General features: G+C 39.5%; 1 protein-coding gene across 3 annotated transcripts in view; it reads left to right on the forward strand.

The window, feature by feature from the left end:
* The window catches only part of ANKIB1 (ankyrin repeat and IBR domain containing 1), a 97776-nt gene that overhangs the window by 23260 nt on the left and 57780 nt on the right, over positions 1-16736 (forward strand). For all 3 annotated transcript variants that reach the window (XM_075492805.1, XM_075492806.1, XM_075492807.1), the window contains exon 2: positions 10439-10707. In XM_075492805.1, coding sequence (XP_075348920.1) covers positions 10520-10707 — 188 coding nt within the window. In that variant the 5' untranslated portion in view covers positions 10439-10519. The remainder of the gene's footprint in view (positions 1-10438; positions 10708-16736) is intronic.

Below are 16736 nucleotides of genomic sequence, written 5' to 3' on the forward strand. Positions count from 1 at the left end.
GAGATTCCAGGAACTTAGCACTGTGACAAGCAGGATGCATACCTCTTGGACTAGAAAGAGTTAAATAGTTCCTAAAGTTGTCTCAGAAATGTCTAAAATGCTTGTGAAATATTGTGTAGAAAACTTGTTTTGCTTTGGGAATCCGACTCATTTTAGACAGGCAATGATCTCCTGGATTCTGTGTTTAGACCTTAGATGAATGTGTTGCTTTGAAGGAGTGCTGACCAGTTAAATTATCTCTTTGTTAAAAGGAAATTGATTTGTTCATTCATCTGAAAAAAATCAAGATCTCTTTGAAAGATCAGTGGGGTCACATTGTCTTTTAGCTTTACAGAGAACAAAACCAGCACATAAGAGTGCTTCCAGGAAACAATAAAAGTATGTGCGTGTTTGTTTCTAGTCCGGTACATTTGTGAACATTGTTCATCATCTTTCTCCGATAGTTGAATGTGCTTTCCTCACCTCCCATTTGAATAGCATAGAAACGGATACTTCTTTAATGTAAGTAGAGTATATTTTACAAAGTTTCATCCCATATATATTTATGAAATAATTATAATGCACCAAGTAGAGATGTACTCTCTCACTCTTCAAAGCATAGCTCGCTATAAGTGAAAAGAGGGAGCTCTGCATACATTGCATATTCCTTGAAATGGTGTGTAATATTCTTTTCAGTGCTTTCAGTTATTGGATAATGGTAGAGAAATTACAGTAAGTGTTGCTTAATTTATTCAGAACATGCAACCTGCAGACTGTCAGCAGACTGGTCCTCTCAATAGTGTAGTTATGAGTCAGGAGTCAGTGGTAGGATACTGTGATTGTTGCTTTCCTCTGGCGATTTGAAATACAGCATATTTTGGGAGATTCTACACTGAAAAATCTAGATTTATTTGTTTGCTCACCTTTTTATTTTTACTTTATTAAAAATACATTGCTGTTTATAAAACCAGTAGTTTTTGTGTTGAAATGCACTGACTTTAGATATTCATTATTTCTAAATGCAACTGTATGCTTTTAGAAAGTGATGGAATGGTGCTTACTATGTACAGTCTGCAGTTGGCTGACCTTGTGTACTAGCTATCCTTACTTTTTAAGATCCACCATGTAGGCCTCTTGCATATTCACAAGATCCAGCAACAGCATGACCCTGCCAACTGATACTCTTTCCTATGAAAAAGCTTCCTCAAACTGAGAGACTTCTGCTTTGGGAACAGGCTAAGATTTCTAAATGTATAAGGGATTTTCAGATCTTACCATGGAGGAGTGTGCTTGTGAACAGCCCTGTGTTGCCATTGTCTTTATTTTTGCTTTCTGCAGATATGCCTTAGCAGCCAAAAAGTTTTGTTTTCAATTGTATCAGTTTAATGCCACTGAAAATGAGGTTAACATTAAAGCTTTTGACTGGCCACATTCTACCAGAGGCTCTCCAGAGGGTTGGCTTTAGGCTGCAGTGCAGTTTCAAACTTGTTTACCTGAATCTTAACATGGCTTTTAAATTGTGTTAAGCTGAGCAAACATACTTGAAAAATACATCGTGGACTCAGTCAAGGCCAGGGTCAAGGCGCATTGCACCCTGTTTAGATTGGTCAGTCAAGCTCCCTGTAGGGTTTTCTATAGCTGTTTGCACTGCCGTCTTCATTCCTGCTTCATGTCCTAGCAGTGCTCTCCAGTACTCATTGTCTTTACCCTGTTTTTCTAAGCAGATCAATCTGACAGGTACGCACAAATTTCATCAGACTTTTTGCTCCATACAATGTCAGTCTATTTATCCCGTCTGTCCATTACTCTGTAAACTGGTGCCTTGTGACTATCGAAACTGATTTTGGAGGGGACACACATTTGTCTCTAACTGAACTGAGCTGGGTTGTTGCTTATCTTATGGTTAAACAAAGTGTGTTTGAGTCTTTTTTGCAAAGAGGCTCCCATCCCAGCTGACACATCGGGCATGATGTATCCATGAGGGTAAGGAGAAATGAATGAGAGAAGCATTACACTACCTGAACGGGGTTCTCATGCTGCCAACATGAGAGACTTTGCACTGGTTAAGAACATTACTATCTCTGGTTCATATTCTTTAGCTTATCACTGATGCTAACTGTCCTGTGAGTCATCAGCTGCTGGTACTTCTTTGTATAGGGGCGGGGTGGTATTTCTTCACTTTTGCTTGATTACAAAATGGTGCTATCAGCATTGACCTGTGGTAGAGAAGTCACTTTTATAGACATTTATTGAACTAACAGTGTTTTATGCACTGTATCAAAGGTGTATTGAGTTACTTTAGTCAGTGGAACAGTCGATAGTGAGCTTTTTATACTAAAACAAACAGTGTGCTTGAGATTAAAATGCCAGAACTATCAAGCATGTCTGTCTTTAGCTTGACTTCATCTAATAAAATGTCAAACATTTCTTTTTGTGCTTCACCTTCTGACCTAGATAGAGGAGGGCTTAGGGTGGTAGTGTTGGTATTATACCAGGTACGGATATTTTATATTATTTAAGATTTGGTTTGTCTACTTAACCTGAGGAGTGAAGAGCTAGCCCTAAAAGAGTTCTGGTGTATTTTATGACTGGAGCCTAAAAAGACCATTAAGAAGAATATCTCTCTTGTATCAGTAACTAAGCTACAGCAAATTAAATAAGATTACTAAGGCCTTGACAGATGGTTGCATTGGAAACAACTCCAAAGTGTTATCTGGACTTCAGAGAACTTTGAGGGTTTTGTTGTTATTTTAAAAATAATTTTCTAAAGACATAGTGCCCTGGAATGAATATGAAATGATCTGCAATCACAGGTGAGACTATTGGATATTCCAGTGCATAATTATAGAATGATAACTCTTTTGTTCCATCTTACTGAATTGCTGGTCCCTAAGGATAAAAAAAAAAGGAACACCAAAACACGTGCTCCTTTTAAGTTGTGCTGCTGGATTTTTTTTTTCCCCTATCTGCAGGGATGCTGTCTTCATCTAACTATCACAGTATACCTTTGATTTGGCTGCACAGTATCTTGTCTCTCCTACCATGTGTGTATGTACCTACCCCACAGTGAATTTACCACATTTCGTTTAGATGATGAATGCAAGTACTGTAGATAACACCGTCAAAATTAATGTAGCAATTACTTTAGCTACATCTATGCAGAATTTTTTCCTTAAAGTGATAACTGCTTCTAGTCTCTGCTGCAGCTGCCCTTGTTCCATCCCTGTAAGTCTATCAATGCAAAGAGAACCAAAGGCATGCTTAAACTCCTTTTTTCTCCACAAACTAGAATTGTGAAAGAAGTGTGTCTGAAAGAAAATATTGCACCTGGATGAAAGTCTTTGTGCCTGAATCAGTAAGCCAAAGTCTCAAATTACTGAGTTGAGCAGTAACTTTAAGCCTTCTGCTTGCGAGTACATATGCCAGCATTAAAAGATTGTAACATAAGTTCATAAGTTGCTAGACTCTCTATCCCACAAACATAAATGAGGAAATAATTAATTCTCTCACTACCCTATACTATGTTTTATTCAAGTCAACTCTCAACATTATTGCCACTTTTCAACCCTGGTATTTAAAACACAGAGAACATGTTTTACTGATGATCATTCTACAAAGGGTGAGACGTTGGCATATCAATTATTTTTTTGGTCTGTACTTCAACATGTAAAATGTAACACTGAATTTGATAATGTTGAGCTCCATTCACAGAGGTTTAAACATTGGCAGTGTTTTCATCATTTCCTGTTGATGACTTCAGAACTTTTGGCACAAACCTTAGAATATTTCAGTGTGTTAAAAAAAACCCAAAACACCAAAGCCAAACAAACAAAAAACAAACACTCCCCCATCACCACCACTTTTCCATAACTTGATTCTCAAGCTTTGCTAGTGCATTTGTTACTTAAAATTTGCAGAAATGTTCCTCCAGATGCCGGTATCCAGCAAGAGCAATTTTTTCCCGTTAATTAAAATTTGGCAAATCTTAAATCTTTACTATAAACACATAAAAATTAGCTTTAGCCTAACTTTTTCTGCTACATCTTAATTATAGACACTTCTACCAGCCATACATAGAGTAGGTATGCACATTTGAATGTTTCATTTTTAATTTTGTCCTCTTGGTAAAGTGAGCAAATTTTTGGCACTGTGGTGCCCTTTACTTTGCAGAGAGGGGAGGGGGCAAGGAAGGAAGATGAGCACTAGCCAGGGCTTTTTCTGCTGTGCTTGGGAGAGGGCTTGGTATCCTGAGAGTTCTTGAACATAACTTTGATTTCCTTCGTTTGTGTTAGTCCATCCCAGTAGCAAGGATTAAAATTACCGACATCACAATGTGACACTTGTCCTAAGTATACTAGGTTACTAGGCTTTCTCCTAAAACACGAAGCTGTTCATGATTCCATTCTGCAATAAATTGTGATTTATAATGAAGGACAGAGTCTGCAGTAAATATTTTAGAAACTCAGCTTTTAAAAGTGAGCTGTTTAACTGCAATATCCAAGGCAGATAAAATAGTTACCTTTTGAGCTAACTGTGCTTGAAACAGAAGATGCTTTTAGAATGCAATGTAGTATTTTATACTTTCAGCAAAAGTGCTTTTGGAAAACAAGTTGCTTTGATATCTTTATTCTTTTTTGTGTAGGCAATTAATTATCAGTTGTCCTTCCAAGGGTGTAGAACCATGTAATGTACACTAATTTTAGTCAATAATGTATTTTATTTTGATAAGACTTAATTATGAGGGGCTATGTAAAGTCTTACTTCTTTGAGTTTGGCTTACTCTGCTATTCCACAGTAATGTTCTTAGAGTTTACATGAAAAACTACTTTTGTTGAATACGAAGTACGCTTTTTTTAAGCTGCAAATTGTATTCACACTTTTTAGGGTTAAACTGTTGAATTACACGTTGTTACATTATAAAATAATGGTTGCAAATGATGATTAGATCTATTGCTGATCTTTGCTCATTATATAGATAATAGATGGGTTTGGTGCAAGAAATATATAGCATTATCTTCTCATGGTTAAACCTGAAGTTTTTTACTGATTTTGGTAGATTTCCGAAGCAGTACTATGTAGCACAGTATGTCTCTCTCTCTTTTCTTCATCCCCCAATATATAGAATGGCTGCTGTATGATCACGTGCTAGTGCTACATTCAGTGAGAAATTCTGCTTCAGTATTAAAGCAATTCAAATGTAAATTGAGAGGTACATCATCTCGTGAAAGACTTGTGTGTTCAATACGTGGTTCCTAAATGAGTGTTAGAAGTAGGATGTTTCGAAAATACTTACCTGATCCCACTTGTACAATACTTTATCATTCAGTATAAATTTCTAGCAAGCACCATGGCAGTATTTTGATGGAGGAACTCCTTCTAAAATCCTGTTAAGCCATTACAATTGTCCTTCTTCAAACAAACTTCTATGATGATGCCCATGGAAAAATCAATAGTAATTGGGCAGCTGGTGCAACTGCTCTCAAATTCTCATTGTTACCTTTCTCTACTGATGTCTTTCTGTATCCACCCTTTTTTCATCTTGTACTCAGTCTTCAAGCTCCTATGAGAGTGGCCATCTCTTTGGTGAATATTTATAGAGCTATGATATCAAAGTGCTGCTTTTAGCAGTGTTGCTAATAAGCCCATAGAAGTTTACTATTCATTGCCAAAGCACAGAAGTGTGATTCCCCTGACATAGTTTATAAGAATCTTTCCTTAGACTTTAAGGTGGTTTGTGTAACCAGTATTTTGGGTTTTTGTTTAAACTGGAAGTTTTATTTGGGAATAGTAGAGTAGTAAAGACAGTTTATAATTTTGAATGAGATGGTTGATGTTTGGAATTCTGTAATATATGGGATATAATTAGCAAACATTGCATTTAGTTTTTCCTGTATTCTTTGGTAAAAAAGGTTATGATATTTGTGGTTATGATAAATGTTATGAGGTTATGGTAAAGGCTATGATATAGCCCTTCGGTTATCACAGAACTTGAAAATGTAGTGAATAGGTCTGCCTACCAAACAAATATCTTGTCTTTGTCCTGTAAAATTCTATTCAAGTCTCATTTTATTAAGATAAAATAGTTGAAAATTGTCATTTTTATGTTGTAATTTTTGTTCCACTGTGATGTTTTTGTAATACGGCACATTAAAACATAGCCTAAGGATTTTAAATGCTGGGCTTATAGAAACAGCAGCACAAGACCAGTGACATTGACACTGCACACTAGCCATGCGAGCCTGGGAGCTGCTGAAACTGCTTTAGCAACCCCTGTATTCAGCTCATGGGAGCTCTCCAGATCCCTGGGGTTGTAGACTGGCTGTACCTTCCAGGCCTGTTCCCTGCCACCCACTTCCCCCCTTTCAGGAGGAAATAGATGTATTACATGCCCTTCACCTTCAAAAACATGAAGTGAGGGGTTGAAAGAGCGAACCAAGTTTCCTTTCTGTGAATCACTGCCTCATTCCAGCATTGGCCTTGTTAGCTTACTGTCCTCTGAGAGCACATAACAGGTTGGAAGCTCTTAATGGAAAAAAACCAACACAAAAAGAAGGCAGACTAGGCCCCTTTCAGCCATTTTCAGATCCAGAACTTTGTTGCGTCAACTCATATTTTGTCCTTTTTCTCCTTCAATTGAAGTAAAGTCATCTTTGGTGGCAGATGTAGTTGGTCTGTTAGCTGAAAGATGAACCGAAGACTGCAAATGGGCAGATCTTGAATATTTTACAGCAGGGCACTCATGAGCCACAGCAGCTTGAGAGAGGCAGCAGCTGTCACATCTTGGTTTCTTCTGGATTTCCAAACACGCTGGGAGCCAACTGTTACTGCCAGGGTACAGAGGTAGCTTTTCCCCTGTCTTTCTGTATTTCTGCTGGCATGTTTAATGGCTCATTCAGAAAAGAAAACTACAGCATGGCCCACCAAATTTCCGAAGCATAAAAGGCTAATGCCTGTCATAGTGTTAAAGATGAAAGACCTTGTGGATACTGTATGAAAGTGAAAGGCATTAGTACAGTTTCTCGTATCATGTATTTTAAGTAGGGAACTGTTTTCTGGCTTAGTTTTGACCCTGTCACTTCCCTCCTTGCATTCTTCCAGAGGTTGGTTTCTTGCTATCACATCAAATAGAAGCTGTTTGCCTTCACCTGGAGGGCTTTCATGGACTATCCCCATTCTATCATCTTTCATTTTATTTTGATATAATGTGATGATTATAGTTACATTAGCCATTTGCTAAATTTTCAATACCTCTATCCTGATTCTTGGTTTTGCGGGGAGTTTCACTTGTGTCTGTTCAAAGCCACATCATTGCTCTGTTTCATAATCCTTCTTCAAATTCTCCCTTTCCTTTGACTGAGAATCTTCATTTGGAGAGTGGTCCCGTTATGCAGATGAGTATTTTACTCTTTTTATTTCATTCACTTTTCTGTATCATGTGTGTATCATATATAATCCTTTATTGTGCACATAGGCTGTAAGCTTTTTTAATGGAAGCAAATGTCACTGTTTTGTTCAGTGACTTATGCTGTACATGCTGCATATTCCTAAAATTCCCAGATGTTGTGATAATGGACATAATAGTTCAAGCGATATGCCTATGTCTTTTATATTATTAATTGTTGAAGACTGTGCTACCATTTAATATATCCATACTCCATCAAAAAGAAATAAAAGTTTGTTCAGTGTGCCACAGAATTAATGAAATTTACAATTTTTGCCTTTTCTGCACTGCAATAACTTGAGCTTTTTAGTTCTGTAGAGGCACCCTACACAGACCCTCAGTTCTTCCATGCATTTCCAGACCCCTGCCTAAATCCATTCAGATCTCCTCTTCCAACATCTCAACAGTACCACCCTGCCCCAGCTTCCTCTCAGACTGCCTCAGGGCACCATCTTATCTCCTTATACTCTCAACACTCTCTCATCTCTACCCAGGTTTGTTTAATGTTCCAGTTTTGGGCAAGAGGCAGCATATTCTGCAGCTGATGCAAGCTATCCATGTGCTAATTTCCAGAAATAAGTGCATGGAAATTGGTGCTGTTACCTTCTAATTTCAAATGATGGAAGAAGGTTTTGTGCTTTTCTTCTCATTATGGGCACTAGTGGGATCTCCATTATTGATTTTCATGAAGATTCTAGAAATGTGATGTCTTTCAGGCACTTGTTCTTGTCTAATTTAGTTTATAGTCTCGAGAGCTATTGGTGGTGGATAGGGATTGACACATAATTTAATCCCATAAACTAATCTCATTAACAAACTTTACTAAAAATCATTCTTTCAAGTTATTTTTGAGATTCTAGCTGTTCAAGGTAATATGAACTGCTGGTTGATTGAAAAGAGTGTAGAGTTTTTCTTGGTTCTGTACAGTCTTTCATTACAGCCTGAAACCATCCAATATTTAGAGTAATGCAGCTGTTTCTGCATCTGAAAACACATTAATCTACAGCACTGAGAGCTGTGTCATGGTAATGTGAACATGCAGTGGCTTTCTTGAAGAATATAAGTATTATATCTGCATAGTATCTGCATGTTTATATTTTAAAATATAGAGATGACGGAAAAATACAAAATGCTGCAGAATCCTTAGTGTGATTGAAGAATCTAGGCTTTGGTTTGTGTATATAACTAAACATATGAAGGGTGTGCATTTGCTTTTAGATGAATGCCTACATTATTATTATGAGAAACTTTTGGCTGCTTAATGCAGTTGCTTGTTAGGTAATCCTGGTCACAGAGGAGAACATGGGCAACATATTCACCGTGTTGAGTCAGCTGATTCGGCAGTGTCATTGTTATCTCACACAATGACGTCAAAAGGTAGGACACAACAACTCCAAAATAAGGGTTGCCTCACCAAGGTTTTGTAGGAAAAGGGGATGAAAATGGAGGCCACGAAGGCCACTGCTCTCCTTCTCGAATGGCCCTGGTGCCACTGGTGAGATTACGATGAAAGTGGTCTTCTCCCTCCCCTTCACAAAATGACCTCTCAGAGGAACTGTAGAGAGGAGACAGTGCAAGACTGGTAGGATCTCATGCAGAATGGGATCTGAGCAGCGCTATAGCAAGACGGGGATGCAATGTGACACATAAGTTCACAACAGTAGCTGAAAGCAGCTCATGAGAGGACTACTCTGGGGAAACAAAAATATCTTATTGCAGCTCTTCCCCAGGTTTCCCCAAATCCTTTTCACATGAATTGCATCCACATCCTGATTCCCTTGGATTTTCTGCAGCTCTAGACCCCTTGGATTCCTCTATTTCTCCTCTCTATAAGGCTGTCTGGACACCAGTAAGTGTGCTGGAAAGCCAATGTAGAAATAGAAGTTTTGAGATAGTCCCAGCAAGTTGAATATAAGGTACTGGGCACGAAGCAGCTCCTGATCTGCCTGATTATATGTGCCCAACATAATCAATCTCAGTTTCCTAACCTGCTGTGCCTGGCATATTTGAATCCCAGTGTGTGCTTTGTGGGGTGAAAGGTCTGGCATGGAGCAGTCTGGATGGGATGACTCATGCACAAAAGAGACCTCCTAGAAGGTTCACTGTGCTACTAGCTGCAGCCTGGTGCTGCGTCCCCTGTCTGTCCCTCTAACACAAACCAGCATGTGCTCTTTCTGACTGCACAACCTGATAAGCTTCTCTTGTCCCATCCCACGAGTGGAGATGCCCTGTCTGCCCTGTCGTTACGCAATTCGATCTGCTGGTCCCCTCCATCAGATAAAGGTGAGAGGCTGTGGAGCATAGCAGTTGGCAAGTACTTTGAAGTACTTGTAAGGTGAAGTTGGTTTGTGCCAGTATAATGCCTGGCATTGTATGGACCTGCTAATTGTTGATCTCTAAGTGTCATTTTAAAAATGGGGTTAGGTGTTTTAAAGAGTCTGCTTAGCAGAATTGTTAAGATGAGGCCATGGTAACTCCTGTGTTCATGTGCATTCATCTTACCAGCAGAGAAAGGTGCTGTTTACACCCACTTACACAAGCACAGGTGCTTCAAGCACAGTTTTACATGATCTTCTTTAGCTAAAAGTTAAACTTATGTCTGCATTCTTCCATGCTTTTGAAGAATTTTACCTCCTTGTTTAAGAATTTTGCTTTGGTTCTACTGCTTTTTGAAATCACTTCTAATTTCTAATTCATGTTCATTCATGGAAATTCAGTATTCATCCCTGTCTTCTAATGCAGGTGGATATTGGCCATTTTTTTTCTTTTCTGTATGTTCAGAGAATATGGATAGTGAAAATATTTGCACAGGGAGATGGCACAATTTATCAGGGAAATAATCTGTGAAGAATTGGGAATTTGTGTGTATTTACCTAGAAGGACTTCAGCAATTCATGAGTAGAGTTTACAGGCCCTATGCACTTCTTCACATGCCTGCTTACAGTGCTGTAGCTCTGGGTGGATTCTTCTAGGAAAGAGTGTTTTACAGAATAACTGAAATATTGTTTGTCTTTTTAGGCTGTGAAGCATGTTACAGAACCGTACAAAAAGTGGATGAAGGGGAAAGGAAAAAGTGCCATTGATAGCTAGGATAGCAACATGGGAAATACAACCACCAAATTCCGCAAAGCCCTTATAAATGGAGATGAAAACCTGGCCTGCCAAATCTATGAGAGCAACCCTCAACTAAAAGAAACTCTTGACCCAAACACTTCTTATGGAGAAACGTACCAGCACAATACTCCGCTCCATTATGCTGCTAGGCATGGAATGAACCGTATACTGGGGTGAGTATGATTTGAAGTTTTGCTTGGGTGTGAATAACTGACCTAAGAAATGCAAGAGTGTCAGCTAGGTTATAAATACCTTATGTGCGTGCACATATATGTACACATATATGCACATACGTATGTGTGTGTTGCAGACGCAGAATTTGTAACGTATTCAAGTAGTAATAGAAAATATGCTGTCGTGGTTTAGCCCCAGTCGGCAACTAAGCACCATGCAGCCACTCGCTCACTTCCCCCCAGTGGGAAGGGGAGAGAATCGGAAGGATAAAAGTGAGAAAACTCGTGGGTTGAGATAAAGACAGTTTAATAGGTAAAGCAAAATTTTAGTCTATAATCACAGACTGGTATAACAGTTTTTAATTTTATTTTTAGTACCTTTGTTCCTTCTGTGTAACATCAGTCTTGGACAGTTTTAGCTTGCTTCCTGAAGATTCCTATACCACTGTTCTTTGAAAATAGTGACTGTTCCACTGTTCTTGATGTGTTTTCCTTTCTCAAAATAATCTGTTTGTAAAGCTGTACCTAATGGATACCATACTGATTGTATCTACTTCCAGATGGCACAATATATGTTTATTCTTGTGTTATTCAGGCAGCTTTTATTTTTCATTTTGGATAATAACAGTGAACATTAATATCTTGATAATGAGTAAGTTTATTATTGCTGCAGTCAACATGTACGGCAATCCCTAATGTTAGCTACTTCCATTCTTCTGTATTTTTGTCAGTGCTCTAAGATCAATTAAAGATTAACATCTTATCCGTGTCCAGACATTGCAGGTACAAGCTGTTCTGGTCTAGTATTTCATGAAGCTAGTACTGAGTAGGTATTGCTAAACCTTTTCTTCAGTAGGTAGTAAGTTAGAGAGAATTTCATAAATATCCTCTTCCTTATATTAGGAAACAGAACAGAAATATATACTGAACTGTATTATTGTTAATATCATCATTGTTCATCCTTGTGTTTATATCTACTGATGGGCCTGTAGTATTCATAAGGTTTGTTTTGTCCCTCATATGCTGTAACGTTACTGGCTATCTGGCCTCGCACCATAAATTTTTCCTCAGTGTTTTAGATTCACCTAACAGTTTTTTATACTTTATCTTGATTTTTGCTAAATATTTTTCCCTTCTCCGCCATGTATTCTATACTTCTGGTTTTAGTTGATGTTTTCATTTCATCACTGAATCTTTTTATTTGTTTATTTCTTAACATCCCCAAACTTTCCCCCATTCCTGATTCTTGAATTATAGGAAAAATTTAACTAAACTTAATTTAAAATAGCATCCAGTTTTTATTTACATTTTCTGTGTGATTTTTTTTTCTCTGAGATTTTCAGGTTATTTCTCTCAAGAAAGTATCTCTTAAGAAAATATAGCCTCATTGAAACAACAAGGACACATGAAATTGTCTGCACATATAGAAAGAAATGGAGTCATAATTACTGACTTCCGAGCAGTCCATTAGTTAATTCATATTGCACCATTATGATAAGATCTTGAATAATTGCTTTGTGTTAAAAAAGGAAAGGTAATTTAGAAATGATATTTTACTACTAGCTGCATGGGACCTTTAGCATCTAAGTCTCACAGGACAACTCAATTGTATTTTGCACACATTGCAAACAAATGATCAAAAGAATCATTCTTTTTTCTAGTTTGAGTCCAAGATTTGCAATACATTTTTTGCCAGTAAACATAGTAAAGGTGCTATTATTTGCTAGAGTCTGCTTATGAAAACCTGGACTGTTAGAATTGTCACTGTTGCTAGGATTAATTTGCTGAGGTTTTTTTACTACTTACTTTCCTGCTGTCTTTCTAAGGGCTTTGTTCAGAACTCCTCTGTAAGACATGCTGCACAAAAATGTAGCCTCTTTATCTAAACAAAGTAGTAAGAGTGAATAAATATCAGACTCGCAGTGTGCCTATTTGCAAAGTTGATAGTAGAAAGGGCACAAGTGATTTCCAGTTAAGCCTCTTCCTTTTGACACAGAAAGTCCTAAATATGACAGTGATTAAATAAATGTAATATTAAAATGAATGCTTCAATTTACTGATGAAGTACAGTAGCTAAAGATAAATGAATTTTAATCTGTTTGTATTTTGAGAGAGATTTACAATTATGAGGTATCCATTTGTATTTATCTCTTGTTAAACATTTTAAATATTTGGGAATTTGCAGCTACACTAACTTGTAGTTCAAACTCTAGATGTTACTTATGTGTATACCATATCATTCAATTTTTCTTTGTAAGCTAATATTTGTATTATTGTAGGTGGATATGAACTGATGTGTTTTACGATTCACTGTGTGAAATTTTCTCAAAATAGAGGAGGGCGATGCAGTTGTCAGTACACTTTTTGCATAACAGAATATATTGAGAGAGAGATTCTGGGATGTTCAGAAATAACCTATCTGGCAATGCTGTTACCAAATACTAACACAAAGGGACAAACTCCCTGTTACCAGATGTATGGCTGGTGGTGACTGTCCGAAGACACGGTGAAAGCATAGGCACCAAGTTTGCAGTGAAAGGGAGTTGAGGACATCCTGGTATAGCAATCTCGGAAGCGAAGAAACAAGAAACTGGAGAAGAGGTGAAAGGGTCATGAAGCAAAACCCCTGACCTGGACAAACTTTGTATAGTCTAGCATGAAGTCTACTGGCAGAAACTGAAGCCAACAAAACTTTCTCAACCATTTTGAGCTGCACAGTTGTTTTACAGCAGGTGTCTGAGTCATCCGGCTGCTACGCCTTTCATCCAGCATTTACAGCGCAGAAACTGGATGTAGTGTATAATAGAGCTGTAAAAATTTGAAAATTTGCTGTTCATTTCTTTTCTCTTCATAAGATTCAGCAAGAGTATGTTAAAATACTAGGATTGTTTCTATGATAATTTTTCATGAGTATCATAGAAAGCTTTGGTATATTAGAAATGTTGAAATAAAAAATGGAAAATAGTTAGGCATTCAGTTAATATATAACTTTTGTTTGGTCTGCAGCCCTAAATAATGTTTACCTGACAGATCAGTTTGTTTTAACAGAGCATTTAATGTTTAAAAACCAAAAATTGCTGGTCCCAGCTAATTAGCACAAACAAGAATTTTCAAAGCACTGCTTGAAGTTGTCAGAAGTTATTACATAGCACTCAGCAGTTCCCCATAACTGACAGCTATCTCATTTTCTTGTCCGGTTAGTAGGGTTATATAGTTAGAGTTTGGGTAAGGTTGTGTGATGGAGGGCTCATCCCCAGGAGCACAGGGGAGCCCAGAGGCAGAGTAGCAGGGGATCTCGGTAAGCTCATCAGAGGGAGGAGCCCCCTGCTCCAGGGCTGTCACAGGAGAGCTGTCCACCCCATGTCCCGGCTGTGACACACATCAGGAGGAGTCTACAGAAGGGGATTGTGCCAGGTTTATGTGGCAGGGTTTTGGTAGCCGGGGACTGCAGGGGTGGCTTCTGTTAGAAGAGATCAGGAGCTGCCCCATGCCAGGCACAACCAACTCCAGCTAGCTCCAAAACAGCCCTACCACTGTCCAAAGCTGAGCCTATCAGTGATGCTGGTGGCACCTCCATGATAACATATTTAAGAAAGGATAAAAAATGCTGCACATTTTTTTCACTCCTTTCTCACAGCTGAGAAAGGAGTGAAAAAAATGTGAGAGACACAGCCCTGCAGACACCAAGGCAGAGAAGAAGGAAGGGAGGAGGTGCTCCAGGCAGTGGAGCGGAGACTCCTCTGCAGCCTGTGGTGAAGACCATGGTGAGGCAGGCTGTCCCCCTGCAGCCCATGGAGGACCCCATACCGCAGCAGGTGGATGTGCCCTGAAGGAGGCTGCAGCCCATGGAGAGCCCATGCCCGAGCAGGCTTCTGGCAGGAGCTGCAGCCTGTGGAGAGGAGCCCACACAGGAGCAGGATTTCTGGCAGGACCTGTGACCCTGTGAGGGACTCACGCTAAAGCAGTCCATTCCCGAAGGACTGTACCCTGTGGAAAGGACCCATGCTGGAACAGTTCTTGAAGAACTGCAGCCTGTGGGAAAGACCCACATTGGAGCAGTTCTGGAAGGACTGTATCCCATGGGTGGGACCCCATGCTGGAGCAGGGGAAAAGCAGCAGGAGCAGCAGAGATGAAGCATTATGAACAGACCACAACCCCCATTCCCCATCCCCCTGTGCTGCTCGGTGGGGAAGGAGGTAGAAGAATCAGGAATGCAGTTGAGCCTGGGCAGAAGGGGGAACGGGGGAAAATTATTTTCAGTTTTTTCTCACTTATCCTACTCTGTTATTAATTGGCAATAAATTAAATTAATTTCCCCAAGCTGAGTCTGTTTTGCCCGTGGCAATAACTGGTAAGACATCTCCTTGTCCTTATCTAAACCCACAAGCTTTTTTGTTGTATTTTCTCCCCTTGTCCTGTTGAGGAGGGGGAGTGAGAGAGTGGCTGGGTGGGCACCTGGCAGCCAGCCAAGGTCAACTCACCACAGAGATCAAGGTGGTTTAGGGAGGAACATGCTTGGGACAATAGAGCAGGGGCTAAAAGCGGCCGGTTACGTGGAAATGGGTGGCTTGTCAGACCATGATGTTTGTCTGACCATGCCTGATCACTCAGTCTGTCCTATCTTCTCATTAAACTCTATTGCTAATTATTTTCCTGGGTGATGGGACTCTGCTGTATGCATGTTTGTGTATGGAGGTCTAAGTACCAGCAACTGAAGTGGGGACCTCATGACAGAGGGGTCCCTGAGCCTGGGGTGCCAGCAGCTGGAGAGACCAGAGTGCATGCGTATGTCAATGTGTAATGGCTAGTGAATATCAAGCTGGACTAGCCAGCGAGTAGGATAAGCGGCCTGGGAGCCATGTTTCAAAGCAGCCGTTAAGTCCACAGGTCAGCCAGGAGGCCAGTTTGAGGCAACTGGAGATGAGAGGATCCAGGGGCCAGGTACTGGTAGTGTCTAAGGCCAGTTACTGGGGATCTGCGGTACGCATGTGTGCGAGGTAACTGGAAGGTCCAGGTCGTCCAGTGCCAGTTGCTGGATAAACAGCATCCAAGGCCAGTTACTGAAGGGATCAACATTGTTTATATGTATATTTCTCCCACTAGCGGACCTTCATCCTGCTTGCCTAGAGAGGGGAACAGAATGAGGCCGCCAGTGTTGTTTGTGGTCATGTGAATGCTGAGTGTTTCTGTCCACGTACATCTGTGTGGACCAACATGAATATATGTATTGCATATGTATGTTTGCATGCGTGTTTCTTGGGAATGCTGCCCAGCCTCTCTACTGGCTGGACCTGGGGATATGGAACCGCAGCAGCCTTCCCTGCCTTGGGCTACTGTCTTTGCCAACCCCTAACAGTCTGGGGCCTTTTACTAAAAATAGAAAGGTACAAAGAGAAAATATATGCCTTGAAATCTCTCCAGAAAACATGAGAAGGTTACTTTCCATTTTGGAAGCAAAGAACTAAACATTTCAAGTTTTCTTTATTGGACTATATTGTAAATACCACAGGAACGATTTGGGTGTGATTTACTCAGTGATTTTCTGCTACAGTCTCTAGGCATCTGCTGGTGGTGCTTAGATTCAGCGCTAACGCCGAGAGAAGTTTGCCTTGGTTGTTAACAGTTCTAGTTCAGAAATGTCATCTCTGTGTCAAAACTGTATTGATGTCACTATTCAGACTGTGTTCACAACAAGCTAATAAATAGGTAGTCTCTAATGGGTGATAGGTAAGACTTCTGGAAGTAAGAGAAAAAATACATTGCACTCAGAAACATTAAAAAAATAATAAAAGATACGTAGCACTCAGATGGATTTTGAGAGCTTTGTACAACATACAAATTGGTCTTATTCCACTATAAACATTTAGCATGATTCCCTATGAATGAACATCTTGACAGAAGATTCCAATTCAAGAGGGTAGTTTAAATTTCATTCACTAAATGGGTGTAAAGGTATTACAGAGAGTGAGCGTGCAGGAAACTTGTTTTCTTTAGAAAATGCAGTCTTCAGATGATCAGGCACCTCCAA

Source organism: Mycteria americana, chromosome 2 (assembly GCF_035582795.1).
Source record: "Mycteria americana isolate JAX WOST 10 ecotype Jacksonville Zoo and Gardens chromosome 2, USCA_MyAme_1.0, whole genome shotgun sequence".
NCBI lineage: Eukaryota > Metazoa > Chordata > Aves > Ciconiiformes > Ciconiidae > Mycteria > Mycteria americana.